The following is a 17270-nucleotide window of genomic DNA, read 5'->3' on the forward strand; positions in this document are numbered from 1 at the left end:
GAGACGCCAGTGAAGAGGCTGTGCAAGACGCACAACATCATCACGGTGAACGGGCAGTACCCGGGGCCGACGCTGGAGGTCAGGGAGGGCGACACGCTCGTGATCAACGTCGTCAACCGGGCGCAGTACAACGTCACCATCCACTGGTACGGAATACACCCTTCGCTGTTCGTTCTCACTTTCTCAACCATCCTCCGGGCTGTCTCGATCATGTGGTCCTGTCGATCAATGCGCGTGCTTCTGTTCTTACTGCATGGTGTCATGGTGTGCGCAGGCACGGCATTCGGCAGATGAGGACTGGATGGGCGGACGGGCCGGAGTTCGTGACGCAGTGCCCCATCAAGCCCGGCGGCAGCTACAAGTACCGGTTCACCATCGAGGGGCAGGAGGGCACGCTGTGGTGGCACGCGCACAGCTCCTGGCTCAGGGCCACCGTCTACGGCGCGCTCATCATCCGCCCCAGGGAGAACAAGACCTACCCCTTCGCCAAGCCCTCGCGCGAAGTCCCCGTCATCCTCGGTCTGCACCCGGCCTCTTCTTCTTCTTCTACTTGCTTTTGCATCTCCTCTACTCGTTTGTTGTTTCTGTTTCATTCACGTCTAATCTGACCAACCAATGACAACGTAACGGAGTACTACTAGTTACTGAAACTCTTGACGGTGTTGGATCGATGGGCAGGCGAGTGGTGGGATGCGAACCCGATCGACGTCATCCGGGAGGCGCAGAAGACGGGCGGCGGTCCAAACGTCTCCGACGCGTTCACCATCAACGGCCAGCCCGGCGACCTGTTCAAATGCTCCCAGAAAGGTACGTACCTCATCTCGCATGCCCATGCATGTTTGGGTTCGTGCATGTTACACGAAGTCACGGACACGCACAAACCCTGCACGAAACAGCATATCATCCATGCTCAACTCCTTTGGCATTAATGCGTCTTTACTTTGCTCGGCAATCGGTATGCAGAGACGACGGCCATTCCGGTGAAGGCCGGCGAGACGGCGCTGCTGCGGTTCATCAACGCCGCGCTCAACCACGAGCTGTTCGTCACCATCGCGCAGCACAAGATGACGGTGGTCGCCACCGACGCGTCCTACACAAAACCCTTCACCACCTCGGTGCTCATGATCGCGCCGGGCCAGACCACCGACGTCCTCGTCACCATGGACCAGGCGCCCACCCGGTACTACATCGCCGCGCGCGCCTACGTCTCCAGCCAGAACGTGGCCTTCGACAACACCACCACCACGGCCATCATCGAGTACGACTGCGGTTGCGCCTCCGACTTCGGCCCCAAGATACAGCCGGCGTTCCCGGCGCTCCCGGACTTCAACGACACCGGCACCGCCACCGCCTTCGCCGCGGGGATCAAGAGTCCCAACAGGGTCAAGATCCACGAGAACGTCGACGAGTACCTCTTCTTCACCGTCGGCCTCGGCCTGTTCAACTGCAAGCCGGGCCAGCTCTGCAAGGGGCCCAACAATAACACCCGCTTCACGGCCAGCATGAACAACGTCTCCTTCGTCTTCCCCAAGACCGACTCCCTCCTCCACGCGCACTACTACAAGACCCCCGGCGTCTTCACCACCGACTTCCCGGCGTACCCGCCGGTGCAGTTCGACTACACGGCGCAGAACGTCAGCCAGGCACTGTGGCAGCCGGTCCCCGGGACCAAGCTGTACCCGCTCAGGTTCGGTTCCGTGGTGCAAGTCGTCCTGCAGGACACCAGCATCGTCACGCCGGAGAACCACCCCATCCACATCCATGGCTACGATTTCTTCATCCTCGCCGAGGGTTTCGGCAACTTCGACCCCAAGAAGGACGTCGAGAAGTTCAACTACGTCGACCCGCCGCAGCGGAACACCGTGGCGGTGCCTGTCAACGGCTGGGCAGTCATCCAGTTCGTCGCCGATAACCCAGGTGTGTGGATCATGCATTGCCATCTGGACGTGCACATCACCTGGGGTCTGGCAATGGCTTTCCTAGTGGAGGACGGGTACGGCGAACTGCAGTCACTGGAGCCGCCCCCAGTTGATCTTCCCATGTGCTAATGATCAGCAGAAGATACTGTGTTGAGGAATTGGAAGTCTGTTCACGTTGAATGTTAATTGTGACTTTTTTGGGGCGATTATTCGTGATCTTAAATTCTAGGGGACTTGATTTTCCAGCTTGTTTTGAAGTTCTCCACTGTAAATCTATGTATGACATTCAGCATATTATTTGAGAATAAATTATTTCTTTGTATGATTGTCTACCGAAAGAACCAATCTGAGATGTGCAACAGCAAAATTAAACACTGTTCTTTAAGAAAAATTCAAGATTGATGACTGCAAGCATGAGGTATAAGAAAATTCAGAACCATTATTCAATACCTATGAAAGACAATTTAAGATGGAGGGATTGCAACTAATATAACCCATTGTTAGCAAAAAGTGGAGCTGACGCCTCCAACTCAGATAAAATAGAAACATACTAATTGTACTAACAATTAAAAAACCTATTCAGTTAAAAACAATTTAAAAAACTGAGACCAAACTGATCCCCAACCTGAAAGCGAGCTTCAGACTTCAGAATCACGCCGCCCAACCACCAAATTCTTTACCTATGAATTAGACATCACCCCTGATACAATCAGATCATGACAGTCCATATCAGATGATTACTTCCAAACCACATATTCCTTGAAAATGCAAGAAACAAGACCAAATACTCCAATGGTTGGTAAATGCTACCTCCTAAACAAGACAGAATAATGGCTGATTTAGAAAGGATGAGCCACACTATACATAGGCTAAGAATTAGTATACTCATCCATGATCAATACTTACATAAGCAATGCCGTGTGAAAACTAATCTCAATTCTCATTTGATATCTTCTATTATAGCTAGGTCAACTACCACGCTGGGATCCAAGTATCCTACTACGTTGATTTGGCATCTAATATAAGCAATCTTAAACAACATCCAGAGAGTACAATATCTGTCAGCTTATCATGAGTTACAGTCATGGGTCATTCAAACAGACAAGACCATGAAACTTACCTTCCTGCTAGGTTGGTCCCTCTTTTTTTTTATTAATGAAACCACCTTCACAGATTGACTCATGATGAACTGATGATTGCTGCCTGTACTGATGTAACACAAATACAGTATATTTATTCAGGAATCGGCACTCAACAAGAACGGTATTATTAGCCTGAACGATACTTCAAAACAATTTCAGCATCATATGACAGAAAATTTTTGAACAGACCCCTACTTTTAACTGCAAGCAAGAATTTCAGCAAAAAAAATTAACGCTAAATGTGTTGTTGGGAGATTGAAACAATTTTACTATGATGAATAACTGCAGCTAAGCAAACTTTTGCAATTTTTTTTCCATAGTAAAACACAAGTAGCACTCTCTAAGCTTAGGGCACTAGCTCAATAGCTTTAGGATTACAGATACACATCTCACTCAATGCTTTATGCAAACTTAAGTTTTAGCTGGATGACTACCTTTGCCACAATTTTGGTTCACCCATTTTTTTTGGCCCTATAGGCACCTTCATGTCCTGTAATTTCTGTAAACTCCAGCACAGTTGTAGTGAGTGAAAAAGCTAATAATAGGATGCAATCTATCTGAAATCTTAACTAATGTACAGCTTTACCATTTTAGAGTGTACTCTACTAGTTATGTTTTCTCCAAAACTTATGTTATAAACCTAGCATTGTAATATGATTCAACACAGTACAATATTGCTCAGAACATCAAAACGACAAATATTGCAGACAACATGAAATACTGATCACAGCCCCTAAGCATTCAGAATTGACAATGAATTTTGTACACAAGGATCAAATTTCTAATGAGGCAGAAATAACCAGAGATCCATAAAATTTGTCATGATGTACACATGAATGTAAGAGCACACCAATACATTGTTAGCAATTTGACAATGCTTAATGCTCATTGTCACCAGATTTGGTGAAGTGCAAGAGAAGTACAGCTCTTGCAGATCTTTGCATAATTCCACAAAAAGTACAACAGAAAAATCGGATCCACATCCATAGTTACTCGCAGTGAAGTAACACAGCAAGGAGCTAGTTTCTACAACTTCTGGATCAGACCCCTCTCGATTTTGACTCTAACTGAATTCCCCGAGCACAAGAATCCTACCGGTCCTGGACACATCAAACCCCAGATCCGGGCGACGCGAGGAAGGAGATGAGCCTGCTGGTGGTGTTTCCATTGGACGCAGCGCTCGGATCATCAAGGAAGAGGTCCTCTGGAACGCGGCAGGCGCCGTGCGCGGCGACGATGGTGCCCCCGACAAGCAGCCCGGAGATGATGAGCGAAGCCACGGAGGTGAGGAAGAAGGCGAGCACAGACGCGACGACAAGGCCGAGCAGCGTCTCGCGGTCGGTGAAGGTGCGGCCGAAGAGCACGACGGGCTGGTCGGGGGCGCGGAAGACGTAGAGGAAGCACCAGGCGCCGAGGATGCCGAGGAGGACGAGGAGGGAGAAGGGGTGCGCCAGGAGCGAGGCCGCGAGGGAGAAGGCGACGACGGCGGCGTAGTTGACGCGGAAGTAGCCGAGGTTGCGGCGCAGCCGCGAGGTGGCCTCGGAGAGGGAGTCCGGGCGGGAGAAGGCCGACCGGTCCAGCAGCTCCGTCCACGGCCGCCGGTCCGCGAGCGAGCGCCGCGCTGTCTCGGCCAGCCGGCTCACGAAGAGGCGGAAGGCCGGCGTGGCGAGCGCCGCGTCGGAGAGGCCTGTGGCGGAGGACGGCGCGGAGCCGCCGCCGGCAGCCGTGCTGGTCACGGGGAGCAAAGGCGCAGGCGTCGCAGCGGAAGCCATGGTGCCCTGTTTTGCGGAATCTGAGCTGGGGGATTGGCCCGACCTCTACTACGACTACGAGCGGCGGTTTCCTTCGTTTTATGCTTCAGCAGATTGGTGCTTCTATCTATGCCCGTCGCCACTATACAGTGGTTATTACGCGGCTAACACGGGGCCCATATGTCTCGTGCCTAGAACATGGCTTTCCCACGAACGCACGACAACTCCTTGGGGTGCGTTCAGATCTGCAGAAATAATCCGTGGGCCTAGACCTAACTTTGCACTGGGCCATATTGGGCTGCAGGCCTTAATTGGTAGCCCGTGTTGCCATTGAGCTGGGAGGTACAACCCTCGGCCTGGTAACAAAACAAACTAGCAACCGGCCCAAAGAAGCCGAGCCTGGTGTGGTCCGCATCTTGCTTTCGCGTCAATCACGGGCATCTCGTCCTGTCCTCCATCTTTTGCCACCGACGTGACGCCATGTAAGAAAAAAAAATACTACTTCCTTCATCCCAAATTGAAAGTCATTTCAAGAATCTTGGAGAGTCAAAGTTTTTTAAGTTTGACCAAATTTATATAACAAAATAATAATATTTATCATACCAAGTAAGTATCATTAGATTCTTCATTAGTTATATTTTCATATTATACCTGTTTGATGACATCAATCTTTGTGTTTTTCTCTATAATTTTAGTCAAACTTAAAAAAAATTGACTCTCCAAAATTCTTGGAATAACTTACAATTTGGGATGGAGGGAGTATTTCAACTTATAATTCACTAGCCAGCCAACCAGACTGAAAACCATAAACCCCATGCTGTAACCCTACCTGTCAGCGAACATTTAAATCTCTCCGCTTCGAGAGCGCCGTTGCGCTTGTGCTCACATTTATGCTTTCCCCACCCACCGATCCGGTCCTGCCTTTCTCCTCTCCCGAGGTCACCGCAGTTTTACTGTCCGTTCCCGTTTGTACCTCCGTCACCGAATTCATCCGACCGTCCAAGCGACAAGTCCAGCCTCGCATCCACCGCACGCCGCGAGTTACCGCCCAGCCCTCGAGCATGGGGTACGGTAAATTCTACAACCGGCGTCACAATACTACCCCAACGGCGCCTCCACTCCTGTCCAAGCACTGAGCGGCCATCCTTGTCACTGCCCGATAAACCACCACGGCACCACCATCGCCCCCCGGCCCTCTCCGCCGCAGATTCAAACCCTAGCCGGAACGTCGCACTGATCGACGGGAGGGGAGAGGCGTCCGGCGACCTCGCTCGGCGGCTGATGGCGGAGGACGGCGAGGAGAAGCTGCTCGCCACGGTGCAGCACATCGTTCAGACCCTTGGCCGCACCGACACCATGACGGAGGATATACTCAAGGTCTTCTCCAACTACGACGGCCGCCTCTCGCTCGACAAGCTCTACGCCACGCGCGCCGCTGCGGCGGCGGCCGCAGTCGGAGGGGCTACTGGGGAGCGCTCCGTGCCGGCCTCGCCGCCCATGCCGCCGCCTCCAGTGGCGCCGTCGGCCGCCGCGGCCATGCCCCCGGTGACGTCGCTGGAGCGGACCGTGCGCACGCTGGACCGGCAGATCTCGCAGTTCGTCACCATGGATAGGCTCATATGGGCGGACTCAGCGGACGCGGACGCGTTCCTGGAGGCGGTGGACGACCTCGTCGGCACCGTGCAGGAGCTGGACGCCGCCGGGACAAACCGCGGGCTGCTCGACCGCGCCGACGAGCTGCTGAGCCGGTGCATGGCCCGGCTGGAGGACGAGTTCCGGGCGCTCATCGAGCGCCCCGACGACGCGGCGCCTCAGGTGCCCGGTGGGTTCGGGTCCGATGACAGCGAGGAGGACTACGACGCGGATGACGGCTTTGGCGACGAGCCAATCCCAATCGCGAGGCCCGTCTCGGACTTCGACATCGTCATCGATGCTCTCCCGCCGGGCTCGGTCTCTGATGTTCACCAGATTGCCCGGCGGATGGTGGACGCTGGCTTTGGCCGCGAGTGCGCCGAGGCATACGCGGCCGCACGCCGCGGTTTCATCGACGAGAGCGTCGCTCGCCTCGGCATCCGTTCCCGTACAGCCGACGAGGTCCACTCCTTACCATGGGAGGAGCTCGAGTTCGACATTGCTCGTTGGATCCCAGCATTCAAGATGGTGTTTCGGATCCTAATCCCTAGCGAGCGCCGCCTCTGTGATCGTGTCTTCGAAGGCCTCGCTCCGTACGGCGACCTTGCCTTTGTTGCCGCCGTGCGCACCCAGGCGCTTCAGCTTATTTCATTCGGAGATGCAGTTGCTGCTGCCAGCCGCGCGCCAGAACGGCTCTTCCGTGTTATTGACATGTATGAAGCAGTCCGAGACCTCCTTCCTGACCTCGATCCTGTCTTCTCTGATCCCTACTCTGCAGCTCTTCGTGCTGAGGTATCAGCTGTGTGCAACACTCTTGGCTCCTCAATCAAAGGTATATTCATGGAGCTGGAAAATCTCATCCGCCGTGATCCAGCCCGTGTGGCTGTGCCTGGTGGTGGCATACATCCAATCACTCGGTATGTCATGAACTATCTCCGTGCCGCATGTGGTTCGCGGCAAACACTGGAAGAGGTGATGGAAGGTGACTTGGGTGCTGTTGGCACAGCGGCTATTGCTGTGGACCCTGATCGCCCCACTTCGTCGCTAGCTGTGCACATAGCTTGGATCATGGATGTGCTTCACAAGAATTTGGAGACCAAATCGAAGATATACAGGGATCCACCACTTGCTTCCATATTCTTGATGAATAACGGGAAATACATTATTCACAAGGTGAATGACAGTGAGCTTGGGGTTTTGCTTGGTGATGAATGGATGAAACAGATGATGAGCAGGGTGCGCAGGTGGAGTATGGAGTATCAGCGTGGGGCCTGGGCAAAGGTCATATCAGTGCTGCAGACTGGAGGTCCTGGCGTTGGCAGTATCACTGCAAAGTCCATGCTTCAGAAAATGCAGATGTTTAACAGCTACATGGAGGAGATTTGCACGGTCCAGTCCGATTGGGTGATTGCAGATGAGCAGTTACGAGCAGATGTTAAGTCAGCGATAGTGGATTCTGTTATGCCTGCATATAGAGGCTTAATTGGGAGATTGAGATCATCTCCTGAAGCTGCCCGAGACTTGTTCATCAAATACACCCCAGAGGATGTTCAGGCACGCATCCAACATCTATTTGAAGGAGTGGCCAAGTGATTAGTTAGTTATGTGATTTTATTGCTATAGCTATTTTAGCGGATATCACAACCTTAGTTATGGTGACATTCTGGGCTCAATGATGTGTTGCAAAAAGGCTGGACTTTGTCTTAGATGAGGAAATGCTATCGGATCCAGCTATGTAAATTTGTAGGTGTTTCTGTATCAAGTATCAACTGGTAATTTTAACTTAATGTGTCGTATTGTTTGTTTATTATTATTGGCTTGATTTCTCCTTTAGCTATGAGTAATAATTAGGTGTGCTGTGTGTACTTTTTACTTAATTAGTTATCTTAGTATTTCATATTTAGTAACTTGACTTATGTGAACAAATTATAAAGCAGAACACTGTTTCAATACCACTTCCACAGCTTTTACAATGGCCAGTGGTATCAGTGGGGTTTTTCCCTTCCCCAGACCCCACTCATGTGGGAGCCTCCGGCACTGGGTCTGCCCTTTAGTGGTATCAGTGATAGGCCCTATTCTAGGAACAATTACTAGTTAATCTAATATATTCTCTCCTCCTTTTTGCCCCAACTGATCCATCATGATTCTTAAATCTTCAATTTCATTTACCATTTGTGAATGGATTAGCATCATAAGGTTGTAAGAGAAAGTTGTTATGTGTTGATTGAACCACAATAAGGGATTCCATTAGGTAAACTATTAAAATTCACTTTTGAGAATGAATATGGAAGAAGATTAAGAAAGGTTACTTGAATACATCAAGCATTATATAGAATTACATGTAGAGATCTCTTACATGTATGCAAGTACATAACTGGAAAATCCAAGAGTTCAAGGATAGTTGACAGTTGACATAACTGAAAGACGAGTAGAATGCACACTATTTCTGAATATATTTGTGTTGTGCACTATTTTATTTGGTTATTCTAAGTTTCTAACTGTGAAGGGCGGGCCTGGTGCAAGCGGTAGAGTCTTACCGCCTATGACCGAAAGGTCCTGGGTTCGAGTCGCAGTCTCCTCGCATTGCACAGGCGAGGGTAAGGCTTGCCACTAACACCCTTCCTCAGATCCCGCACAGAGTGAGAGCTCTTTGCACTGGGTACGTCCTTTTTATTCTAAGTTTCTAACTATGTATGGATTGGTCTTGGATTTTGACATATGCGCCCGTGAGACATAGCACATCCTTGAATTTAGTAATTAGCTCCTATGACTTACTCGGATTTCAAATATAAGTCCATTAGGAGTTAGGACAGCGAGTCTCAATATTGCACTTGGACTAGCAATATTTGTAAGAAAAAGTATTATCTTAAATAGAAATTGATACAGGTTATGGAGCGGTTTAGAGAACAGAAGAATGACCTCCACTTGGTTTTTATTGACTTGGAGAAGGCTTATGACAAGATACTAAGAAATATTATGTGGTGGTCTTTGGACAAACATAAAGTCCCATCAAAGTACGTGACCCTCGTCACGGACATATACAACAATGTTGTGACTAGTGTTCGAACAAACGATGGTAACACAGATTACTTTCCGATTAAAATTGGACTTCATCAAGGATCAGCCTTAAGCCCGTATCTCTTTGCCTTGTAATGGATGAGGTTACCAGGAACATAAAAGGGGATATCCCTTGGTGTATATTGTTCGCCGATGATGTAGTGTTAGTGGATGAAAGCCAGGCGGGTGTAAATGGGAAACTAGAGTTATGGCGGCAGACCTTTAAGTCTAAAGGTTTTAGATTGAGCAGAACTAAAACCGAATACATGAGATGCGACTTTGGTGGAGTTGTACAGGAGGAGGGAGATGTGAGTTTGAAATGTCAAGTAGTGTCTAAGAAAGATACCTTTCGGTATCTGGGATTGATGCTACAGAGGGATAGAGATATTAATGCGGACGTTAGCCATAGAATCAAAGCAGGGTGGATCAAGTGACGACAAGCTTCTGGCATTCTCTGTGATAAGAGGGTACCACAAAAGCTAAAAGACAAGTTCTATAGAACGACGATTAGACCGGCGATTAGACCGGCTATGTTGTATGGAGCAGAATGTTGGCCTACAAAGATTCGACATGTTCAACAACTGAGTGTTGCAGAAATATGTATGTTGCGATGGATTTGCGGTCACACAAAAATGGATCGAGTTCGGAAGTATGATATACGTGATCGTCTAGAGGTAGCACCAATTGAAGAAAGGCTTGTCCAACATCGGTTGAGATGGTTTGGCCATGTCCAAAGAATTGTGGAGTCCTAAGCCATGCTAATAATATGAGGAGATGTAGAGGAAGACCGAAATTGACATGGAGAGGTAATAAAAAATACCTAGAGATCTATGTTTGAATATGAGTACTTGGAAAGCAACTATTGAAGTGCCTGAACCGTGACTTGAGGCTCTTGGTGGGTTTCAACTATAGCCTACCCCAACTTGCTTGAGACTGGAATGCTATGTTGTTGTTGTATGTTGTTGTCGTCTTTACGAGGAATCTAGGAGCATTAGACTTCCGTTGTTAATCTATATGAATTTTGGGATATTGATAACAATGAAAGTTAAAAACAGATTTAGGCAGTGGGGCCCTCCTGCCGGTCCTTTACCTCCTGGAAGCTCGATTTCAGAGAAGCCAGACTCCAAGATAGACTGTGTGCTGCAAAGAAACCCACCCTTTTACTTCTTTTAGATTGTAGACTCTCTTGCCTATCTCCAGTGCCCTCCTCAGGCTAAGCTAGACTTTGCTGTTTTGTTTGTACAGTTTTTAGTCTCTTGTACAGCTTTCTTTCCTTTTTTTTCAATACAAATTTTACAGTGGGGGCCTCCCCTGCTGTTTTCTTGGTTTTAAAAAAAAAAGGACAAACCCAGATGGACTTGTGTTTACGATAGGAGGAAGTATTTTTTTTTCCACGCAAACCTTTGTGTTGTTTCTCAAAGCTTGCCTTTTAGATTTCAACTACTTGCGCCTTGTTTAGATGCCATCCAAATTCCAAATTTTTTCACTCTCTCTCTGTCACATCAATTTTTAGCCGCTTGTATGGAGTATTAAATGTAGGTAAAAAAATAACTAATTGCACAGTTTAGTTCGAAATCACGAGATGAATCTTTTGAGCCTAGTTGGTCCACGATTGGACAATATTTGTCAAATAAGACGAAAGTGCTACTATTCATCGGGTTGAAATTTTTTCACAATCTAAACGAGGCCTTGATGTATATTGGTTGAAAGAAAAGTCAAAGAGTACAATTGCCACGAAGTGATGTCTGGTGGCTGTGTGGTTGGATGTTGCTATCCTGAGATAAGCTCATTGTGACCCCCCAACAGCCACCAACAGCATAGATGGATGTAATGCTATGGTTTTGTCCGTATCCACCACCCATTGCACCTCGTACATAAATGGTGGTCTGTTGTGATTTTGCATCATTTGGAACATCAGTAACTCATCTGTATGGAGGTCAAGTTGGATGCATCTAGTGCTACTAGGAAGATAAAGTTTTGCATCCTTAATTTCAGATTCGCTTTCTGTGAGGTACGTTTCACACTCTTAGTTCTTTTATGATATGAATATGAATATGAAATGTTTGAACCGGTCCATTTTGCCAGCTAGAGACTGGAGATGATTGAACTGCGTTGCACCATCCTCTTCTATGATTTGCCCTGAAGGCTTAGGAGGCTCACAAATTTGAAGTTACAGATCCGCATAGACTTAAGGGTGTTTGCTTTGTAGCATTAGTGATTGGCATGGAGGAAACTCTGCAAGCACTCGATGATCTGATTTCCCAGTTCCTGAGCTTGGATCGGTCTCTCTGGTCCAGTTCTGATGATGCTGACGCCTTTTTAGAAGCTGTGGATGAACTAACTTCCACCATCCATGGCCTTGAGAACACCTCAGCGGATCATGTGCTCCTTGAGAGCTTTGATCTCCTTCTAGAGCGATGTTCCACGAGGCTTAAGGATGAGTTCCAGCAGCTGGTGGGTACATCTGGCTTCAGTGATGACCATGGTGACCACAGTTTCAAGAGAAGCCAAAATGAAGATGACAACCACACCTTTGTAGCCCAACCAGTTAGAAACTTTGACATCATTGTTGATGCCTTACCAGAGGGTGTAGTCACTGAGGCAAATCGAATCGCAAGAAGGATGATCGCTGCTGGTTTTGGTGATACATGCGCGGAGACCTATGCTTCTGCACGCCGCGACTTCATTGATGAGAGTATTGCTCGACTTGGGGTCAATGCTCATTTGGAAGAATTGTCCAAGTCAACATCATGGGAGGAGCTTGAGACTCAGATCATGCGCTGGATACCTGCAATACGTGTTGTGTTCCACATCTTAATCCCAAGTGAGCGTCACCTATGCAATTGCATCTTTGAAGAATTTACATCTTACACTAACCTTGCCTTTGCCACCGCATGCAAACCATTTCTTCAACTCCTGTCCTTTGCCAAAGTTATTGCTGCTGCTGGACATAACCCAGAGAGTCTCTTCCGCATAGTTGACATGTATGATGCTTTAACTGATATTCTTCCTGTACTTGATGAAGCCTTTGATCATGAGGTAGCTGCTCTTCGTGAATGCCTTGGATTGTCAATTAAGGGCATATTTGTGGCTCTAGAAAAACTGATACGCTGTGATCCATGCGAGTCTTCACCACCAGATGGTGGATTGCATCCGATTACAAGGTATGTGATGAACTATCTTATGGCAGCTTGCGTATCTCGCCATACTCTGGAAGAAGTGATGCTTGTGGAGTTTGGTTGTGTTGAAACATGTCCAATCGACCCTGACCGTCCCACATCATCACTGGCAATCCGCTTTGCTTGGATTGTGGATGTGCTGATAGGGAATCTTGAGTCCAAATCCAGGATTTATGGTCATGCTCCTCTTGGCTGTGTCTTCCTGATCAACAATGGGATCTATATAATCAAGAAAGTCAATGGTTGCGAGCTTAAGATCTTGCTGGGTGAGGATTGGACCAGGGTAATATCTGCAAAGGTTCAGCAATGGGTGTTGGAATACCGCCGGGCTACCTGGGGGAGGGCCATAGCGATACTTGAGACTGACAGTAGTTTGAGTATTATTTTAGAGAAACTGAACCGCTTCCATAACTTTGTGGAAGCTATTTGCCAGGTGCAGTCACGGTGGGTACTGGTGGATAAGCAGCAAGCAGTGAATTTGAGCATTATGGTTGAGGAGCTGGTTATTCCAGTGTACAGGGATACAATTGATATGTTAAAGGCAACAGAGGCTGTAGGGGTTTCATATGTGCGACCTGAGGACGTGAAGTCACGGATTCAGCGGTTGTTCAAAGCAATGGCCAAATCATAGAGTGGCTTTTCTGGCTGCAGCTTTCTGACTTTTTTTAATTTCTCAGGTTTGTACTGTAAGTTGTGTTTCTAAGGGCCTGTTTGGTCTCAGTCATCTCTATTACTTTGACATACGTATGTTACAGTAATTCATGTTTCACTAACTAGGATCACATGAACTGATGAACTCCTGTAGCAACTGGGTCTCCTATGCAAGCATCATAGTATGCTAGCAATTAGTTCCTCCAGCTCCTAGGTTGGTCTAATTTTACCATCATTAGTATTATTTACTAGAGTCTAGAAGACTAAAATTGTAAGGAAGTTTAGTTCGCTACTAAACTTGTTCTGTATGTGATCAAACGTCTGTGATGACTAATATGAGCATAATGTAGCCAGTATATTATTCCTCACTACTTGGTTTTCTAACCTTTTCATACTGAACTGGCAGAAGATTCGTTTTGCATTGGAGCTGATGAATGATATCGTAGCGACATAGCCCTGCCTTTCAAGGAACTCGTAGCCGAACCTACAATATTTGTGTTTAACCATTGCAATTCTGTTTTGCTTTAACTTCACTTGTAAAATGCATACCTGACATCCTGGGGGAGACTGAGTTATTTACCTAGTTCTCATAAATCCATTGTTCAGTAATCAATACATCATGCATACGATGATAGGTGACATACGAGAAGCTCTTCTATACTGGACTTAAAAAGTACGAAGGCAAAATAATTAGTTGTGTGCATTAATACAAGGAGAAAACCTTATTTGGGTATTTGATTAATTAAAACTGTGGAATAACGTATTTGACTATGTAATCATTTACTAACATGTAAACCCTCTCTGTTGGGTGCACAGCATCGTAAAATACATAGGATGACACATTTTTGCAGATAGGAGTCAATGCATTGCAAAACAGAGCAACCTCTCTGAGCCCAGTCCCGCAACATCCTCGTGTTGTCTCTGTAAATCCTGTTACCATGGCAAACCTTTGTCAGAATTGATATGATTAACAGCAAGTCAAACTCTGGGCTGACATGAAGAAAGAACTAAAATATAATAATCATGCATTTTGCAATTGAATTACTAAGTGTTTGGTTTTCTGCCAGCCACTAGGTTTTGGCTGCCAAGTCTAGCACAATACTACTGCATTGGCTAGGATTTAAGGCATTCTCTCTGTTTCAGAACTTTAAGTCTGTGATCAACTTCCATCACAGTTCTGTGATCAGCCTCCTAGTGTATAAGCCATGGCATAACAGAAAACGTTACCGTATTTTGCCGGGTTCTCCAGGATCTCCATGAGAGCTCTGTATGCATCCAAGTACACAATTCTGCTTCCATGGAGTGAGCCTTGCAAAGTTGTAAGTAATTTTTGAAGTTTAGAGTTATAGACCTGAGCATCCCAGTTTTGCTCATCCACACATGCCCTGTCAGGGTCTCTGCTCAATGTGATTTGGATAGGTGCGCAACCAAACGGCGGAAGGCCTGCCAAACAGAATTGTCGGCCCCCAAGGTCATATAATTCCTGCATTCAAATTTAGGGAATTGAAAGTAGTGTTATGCCTAGTTTTTGAAGTGTAATAGAAGAATTCAGGAGAGACAGCTCAAAAGGAGGAGATGCCTAGTTTTACCTTGACATAAACCTGTACCATCCAGAGAACAATATCTTGGTAGTCACCAATGTCCATCTTCCTCTTCTTCGACGAACGGTAGTAATGTGAGAAATCGTTGGTTCCTGAGCTGATAAAGATCAGAGAGCTGGCAATGATCCTGGAAGCCTCCTTGTCCCCAACAATGTTCCTGAGCCGGAGGAGGTAGTCCTTGAAGAGGTCCACCTGTTTGGACATTGGTAGAGTATTGGACAGCTGCGACGTCTGGTCATCTAATCCTGAACCAGCTGATGCGAAGTTCACCCCTGTCACCATGTCGTTGCTTGACAGCCTTGTATCCAGAAACGGCGGTGAGAATTCTTTGAGTTGCAGCTTCTCGTTGAGGAGGTCTGGGATAAGCCGGCCATTGGAAAACCTCCCTGTTGGTTTCTTCCCTGGGAAATCTCTTCCGTAAGGAACATGGTTCGCTACAGCCACCGTGGGGAGATGATTGTTGTTGCCGGTGTCGAGAACTGAGTCGCCAAAGTAGAAGATAGCCGAGAACTTCGGCTGAATTCTCTTGGAGGAAGAAATGGCAGTGGAGGAGAGGAAGAGCAAAAGGACTAGGAGAACAGGGTGTGCCTGTGCCATCAGAACGATTTGCTTGCCTCCGCTTTAATCTCCTCCTAGTCTTAGTCTTATGGGTGCTTATATATTCTAGGCTAGAGGGCACTTGCATGACTAATAAATTTTGGAAATATTTAGCTGATGTTCCGTAACTAGCATATCTTCTCGGTTTTCAAAAATGTCATTCCTTTATGGTATTTGATTTGAGGAATGTGTTAGTCCATTATTTTCTCACATACTCAACTTTGATGCCATGAGAGGAAGAGTCAATCATACTCAGTTTTGACCAAATATATATAAAGAAATTATTAATATTTATGGTGTACAATAAATATAATTAGATTAATCATTAAATATATTTTTATAATATACTTATTTGGAGGTACAAAATGTTACTAATATTTTATATAAATCTAGTTAAACTTAGAAAAACTTAATATGCACAAAAATTTAGGTGACACTGAGAAAATGACAGAGGGAGTAATAATTACACTAGTATGAGGAATAAAGTCGTTCCACCAAATTTCATGAATGAACTCGTAGAAAAGGACAGAGGGAGTAATAATTGCACTAGTACGAGGAATAAAGTCATTCCACCAAATTTGATAAATGAACTCTTGATGCATCATATTATTTAGATCGGTTTAATTTCTTAAATCAAACACACCCTTAGTGACTCATGGTTTGATTATCTTTGTAGAGCCGAAGACTATGCAGCTTACTGCTGGTGGACGGCATGCAAAGCATGTGCTGGTTATTGTGCAGAGTGCAGAATTTGGCGCAAAGTGAACATACTGAGCAATTTTTGTTACATTTTTTTTTTATCTTGGAGTTCAGATTCCTGTTTCAGATTTGTGTGGCGTAGTTCAGACAGATTCTATGTTGAGTATCCCAATATGGTTTGGCTCTAGTAAAGTGCCAGCGATTTTGGTTGCTATCCCGTTTGGTCTGCTTCTTGTGATAGGCATGATATTCCAAGAGCGACTCCTGATTTTCTTTCGAGCAAAGACTTTTATTTTTCTTTTATTTTCTCATTTTGTTTCAAGCAAATGTTTGCCGCAATAAAACAATTTACAGATCAATATTTGCTGTAGGACAAAAGTGTACACGCCATACCCACACAACAATACATGGATGATGTGTTGGATTGGAGGGCTTCCCTGTTTGATTGACGTCTGTCGGGAGTCGGGACAATCTGCAAGCTCACGGGACTTCTGCAAGCAAATGGTCCAGCTCCCTCCATTCCACTTTCCACATGGCCTGATGGCCATATGGCACGGCAGCACGGGCAAAGCTGAACTACGTTCAGAAGTTCAGGTTTCCGCCGCCGCCGCTAATATGCGTGCGTCGTCTGAATCGAGATGAAGTTACTGGTACATGAAATCGGACCCGCCAGATCATTTTGCGTGGTATATGCTGGTTTGTCCACAATTTATAGTCACAAGTTACGTCGGAACGCTTTTGTGTGTGGTGGTCACAGTCTGAGTTAGAGGTGTTCACAGATGAAGTTTGCAGAAGTCTGACAAGAAAGGACTGACCTTCCAGAAATGTATTACTGTGTTTGAAAGGAAAAAAAAAGCAAGATTTTTAAGGAAAATATCATGAATATTGGGAGAATCCTTTATGGGAGGAAGATGTGGCTCAATTAGTAGAGAATTATAATAAGCTTTCTATAGATACGGGTTTCAACTTATTGAGAATTTTTATCATCATAATAATAATTATACTCCTTGCGTTAAACTATCATAACTTCGACTAAATTTAT

At 46.5% G+C, this 17270-nt stretch overlaps 5 protein-coding genes across 9 annotated transcripts; 3 read left to right on the top strand and 2 right to left on the bottom strand.

Annotated features, from left to right (window-relative positions):
- LOC136453466 (laccase-3-like) lies at positions 1-2223 on the top strand. The gene is made up of 4 exons (XM_066454034.1): positions 1-146; positions 275-519; positions 679-807; positions 964-2223. Exons 2-4 carry the CDS (start codon positions 291-293, stop codon positions 2046-2048), a joined length of 1443 nt encoding a protein of 480 aa, XP_066310131.1. The 5' UTR covers positions 1-146; positions 275-290; the 3' UTR covers positions 2049-2223.
- A 1596-nt stretch (positions 2224-3819) lies between these two features.
- Positions 3820-4898, bottom strand: LOC136453467 (PRA1 family protein B2-like). Its single transcript, XM_066454035.1, has one exon. It carries the CDS (start codon positions 4831-4833, stop codon positions 4171-4173), a length of 663 nt encoding a protein of 220 aa, XP_066310132.1. The 5' UTR covers positions 4834-4898; the 3' UTR covers positions 3820-4170.
- Positions 4899-5783: 885 nt separating this feature from the next.
- Positions 5784-8277, top strand: LOC136453468 (exocyst complex component EXO70B1-like). Its single transcript, XM_066454036.1, has one exon. It carries the CDS (start codon positions 6094-6096, stop codon positions 8035-8037), a length of 1944 nt encoding a protein of 647 aa, XP_066310133.1. The 5' UTR covers positions 5784-6093; the 3' UTR covers positions 8038-8277.
- Positions 8278-11330: 3053 nt separating this feature from the next.
- Positions 11331-17121, top strand: LOC136450677 (exocyst complex component EXO70B1-like). Of its 5 annotated transcripts, none has more exons than XM_066451238.1 (3): positions 11331-11512; positions 11587-13357; positions 16206-17121. In XM_066451238.1, exon 2 carries the CDS (start codon positions 11725-11727, stop codon positions 13309-13311), a length of 1587 nt encoding a protein of 528 aa, XP_066307335.1. In that variant the 5' UTR covers positions 11331-11512; positions 11587-11724; the 3' UTR covers positions 13312-13357; positions 16206-17121. The 5 variants fall into 5 exon arrangements, with proteins under 5 accessions (XP_066307335.1, XP_066307338.1, XP_066307337.1 ...); XM_066451241.1 differs by having other exon boundaries at positions 16600-17119; XM_066451240.1 differs by lacking the exon at positions 16206-17121 and adding an exon at positions 14581-14598.
- On the bottom strand, positions 13584-16213 carry LOC136450678 (GDSL esterase/lipase At1g58430-like). The gene is made up of 3 exons (XM_066451243.1): positions 14921-16213; positions 14559-14814; positions 13584-14261 (listed from the first exon to the last, which is right to left on the bottom strand). The coding sequence occupies exons 1-3, from the start codon at positions 15527-15529 to the stop codon at positions 14074-14076; spliced, it is 1053 nt and encodes a 350-aa protein (XP_066307340.1). The 5' UTR covers positions 15530-16213; the 3' UTR covers positions 13584-14073.
- Positions 17122-17270: the final 149 nt, after the last annotated feature.

This window comes from Miscanthus floridulus, chromosome 5 (genome assembly GCF_019320115.1).
Source record: "Miscanthus floridulus cultivar M001 chromosome 5, ASM1932011v1, whole genome shotgun sequence".
NCBI classification, from domain to species: Eukaryota; Viridiplantae; Streptophyta; class Magnoliopsida; order Poales; family Poaceae; genus Miscanthus; species Miscanthus floridulus.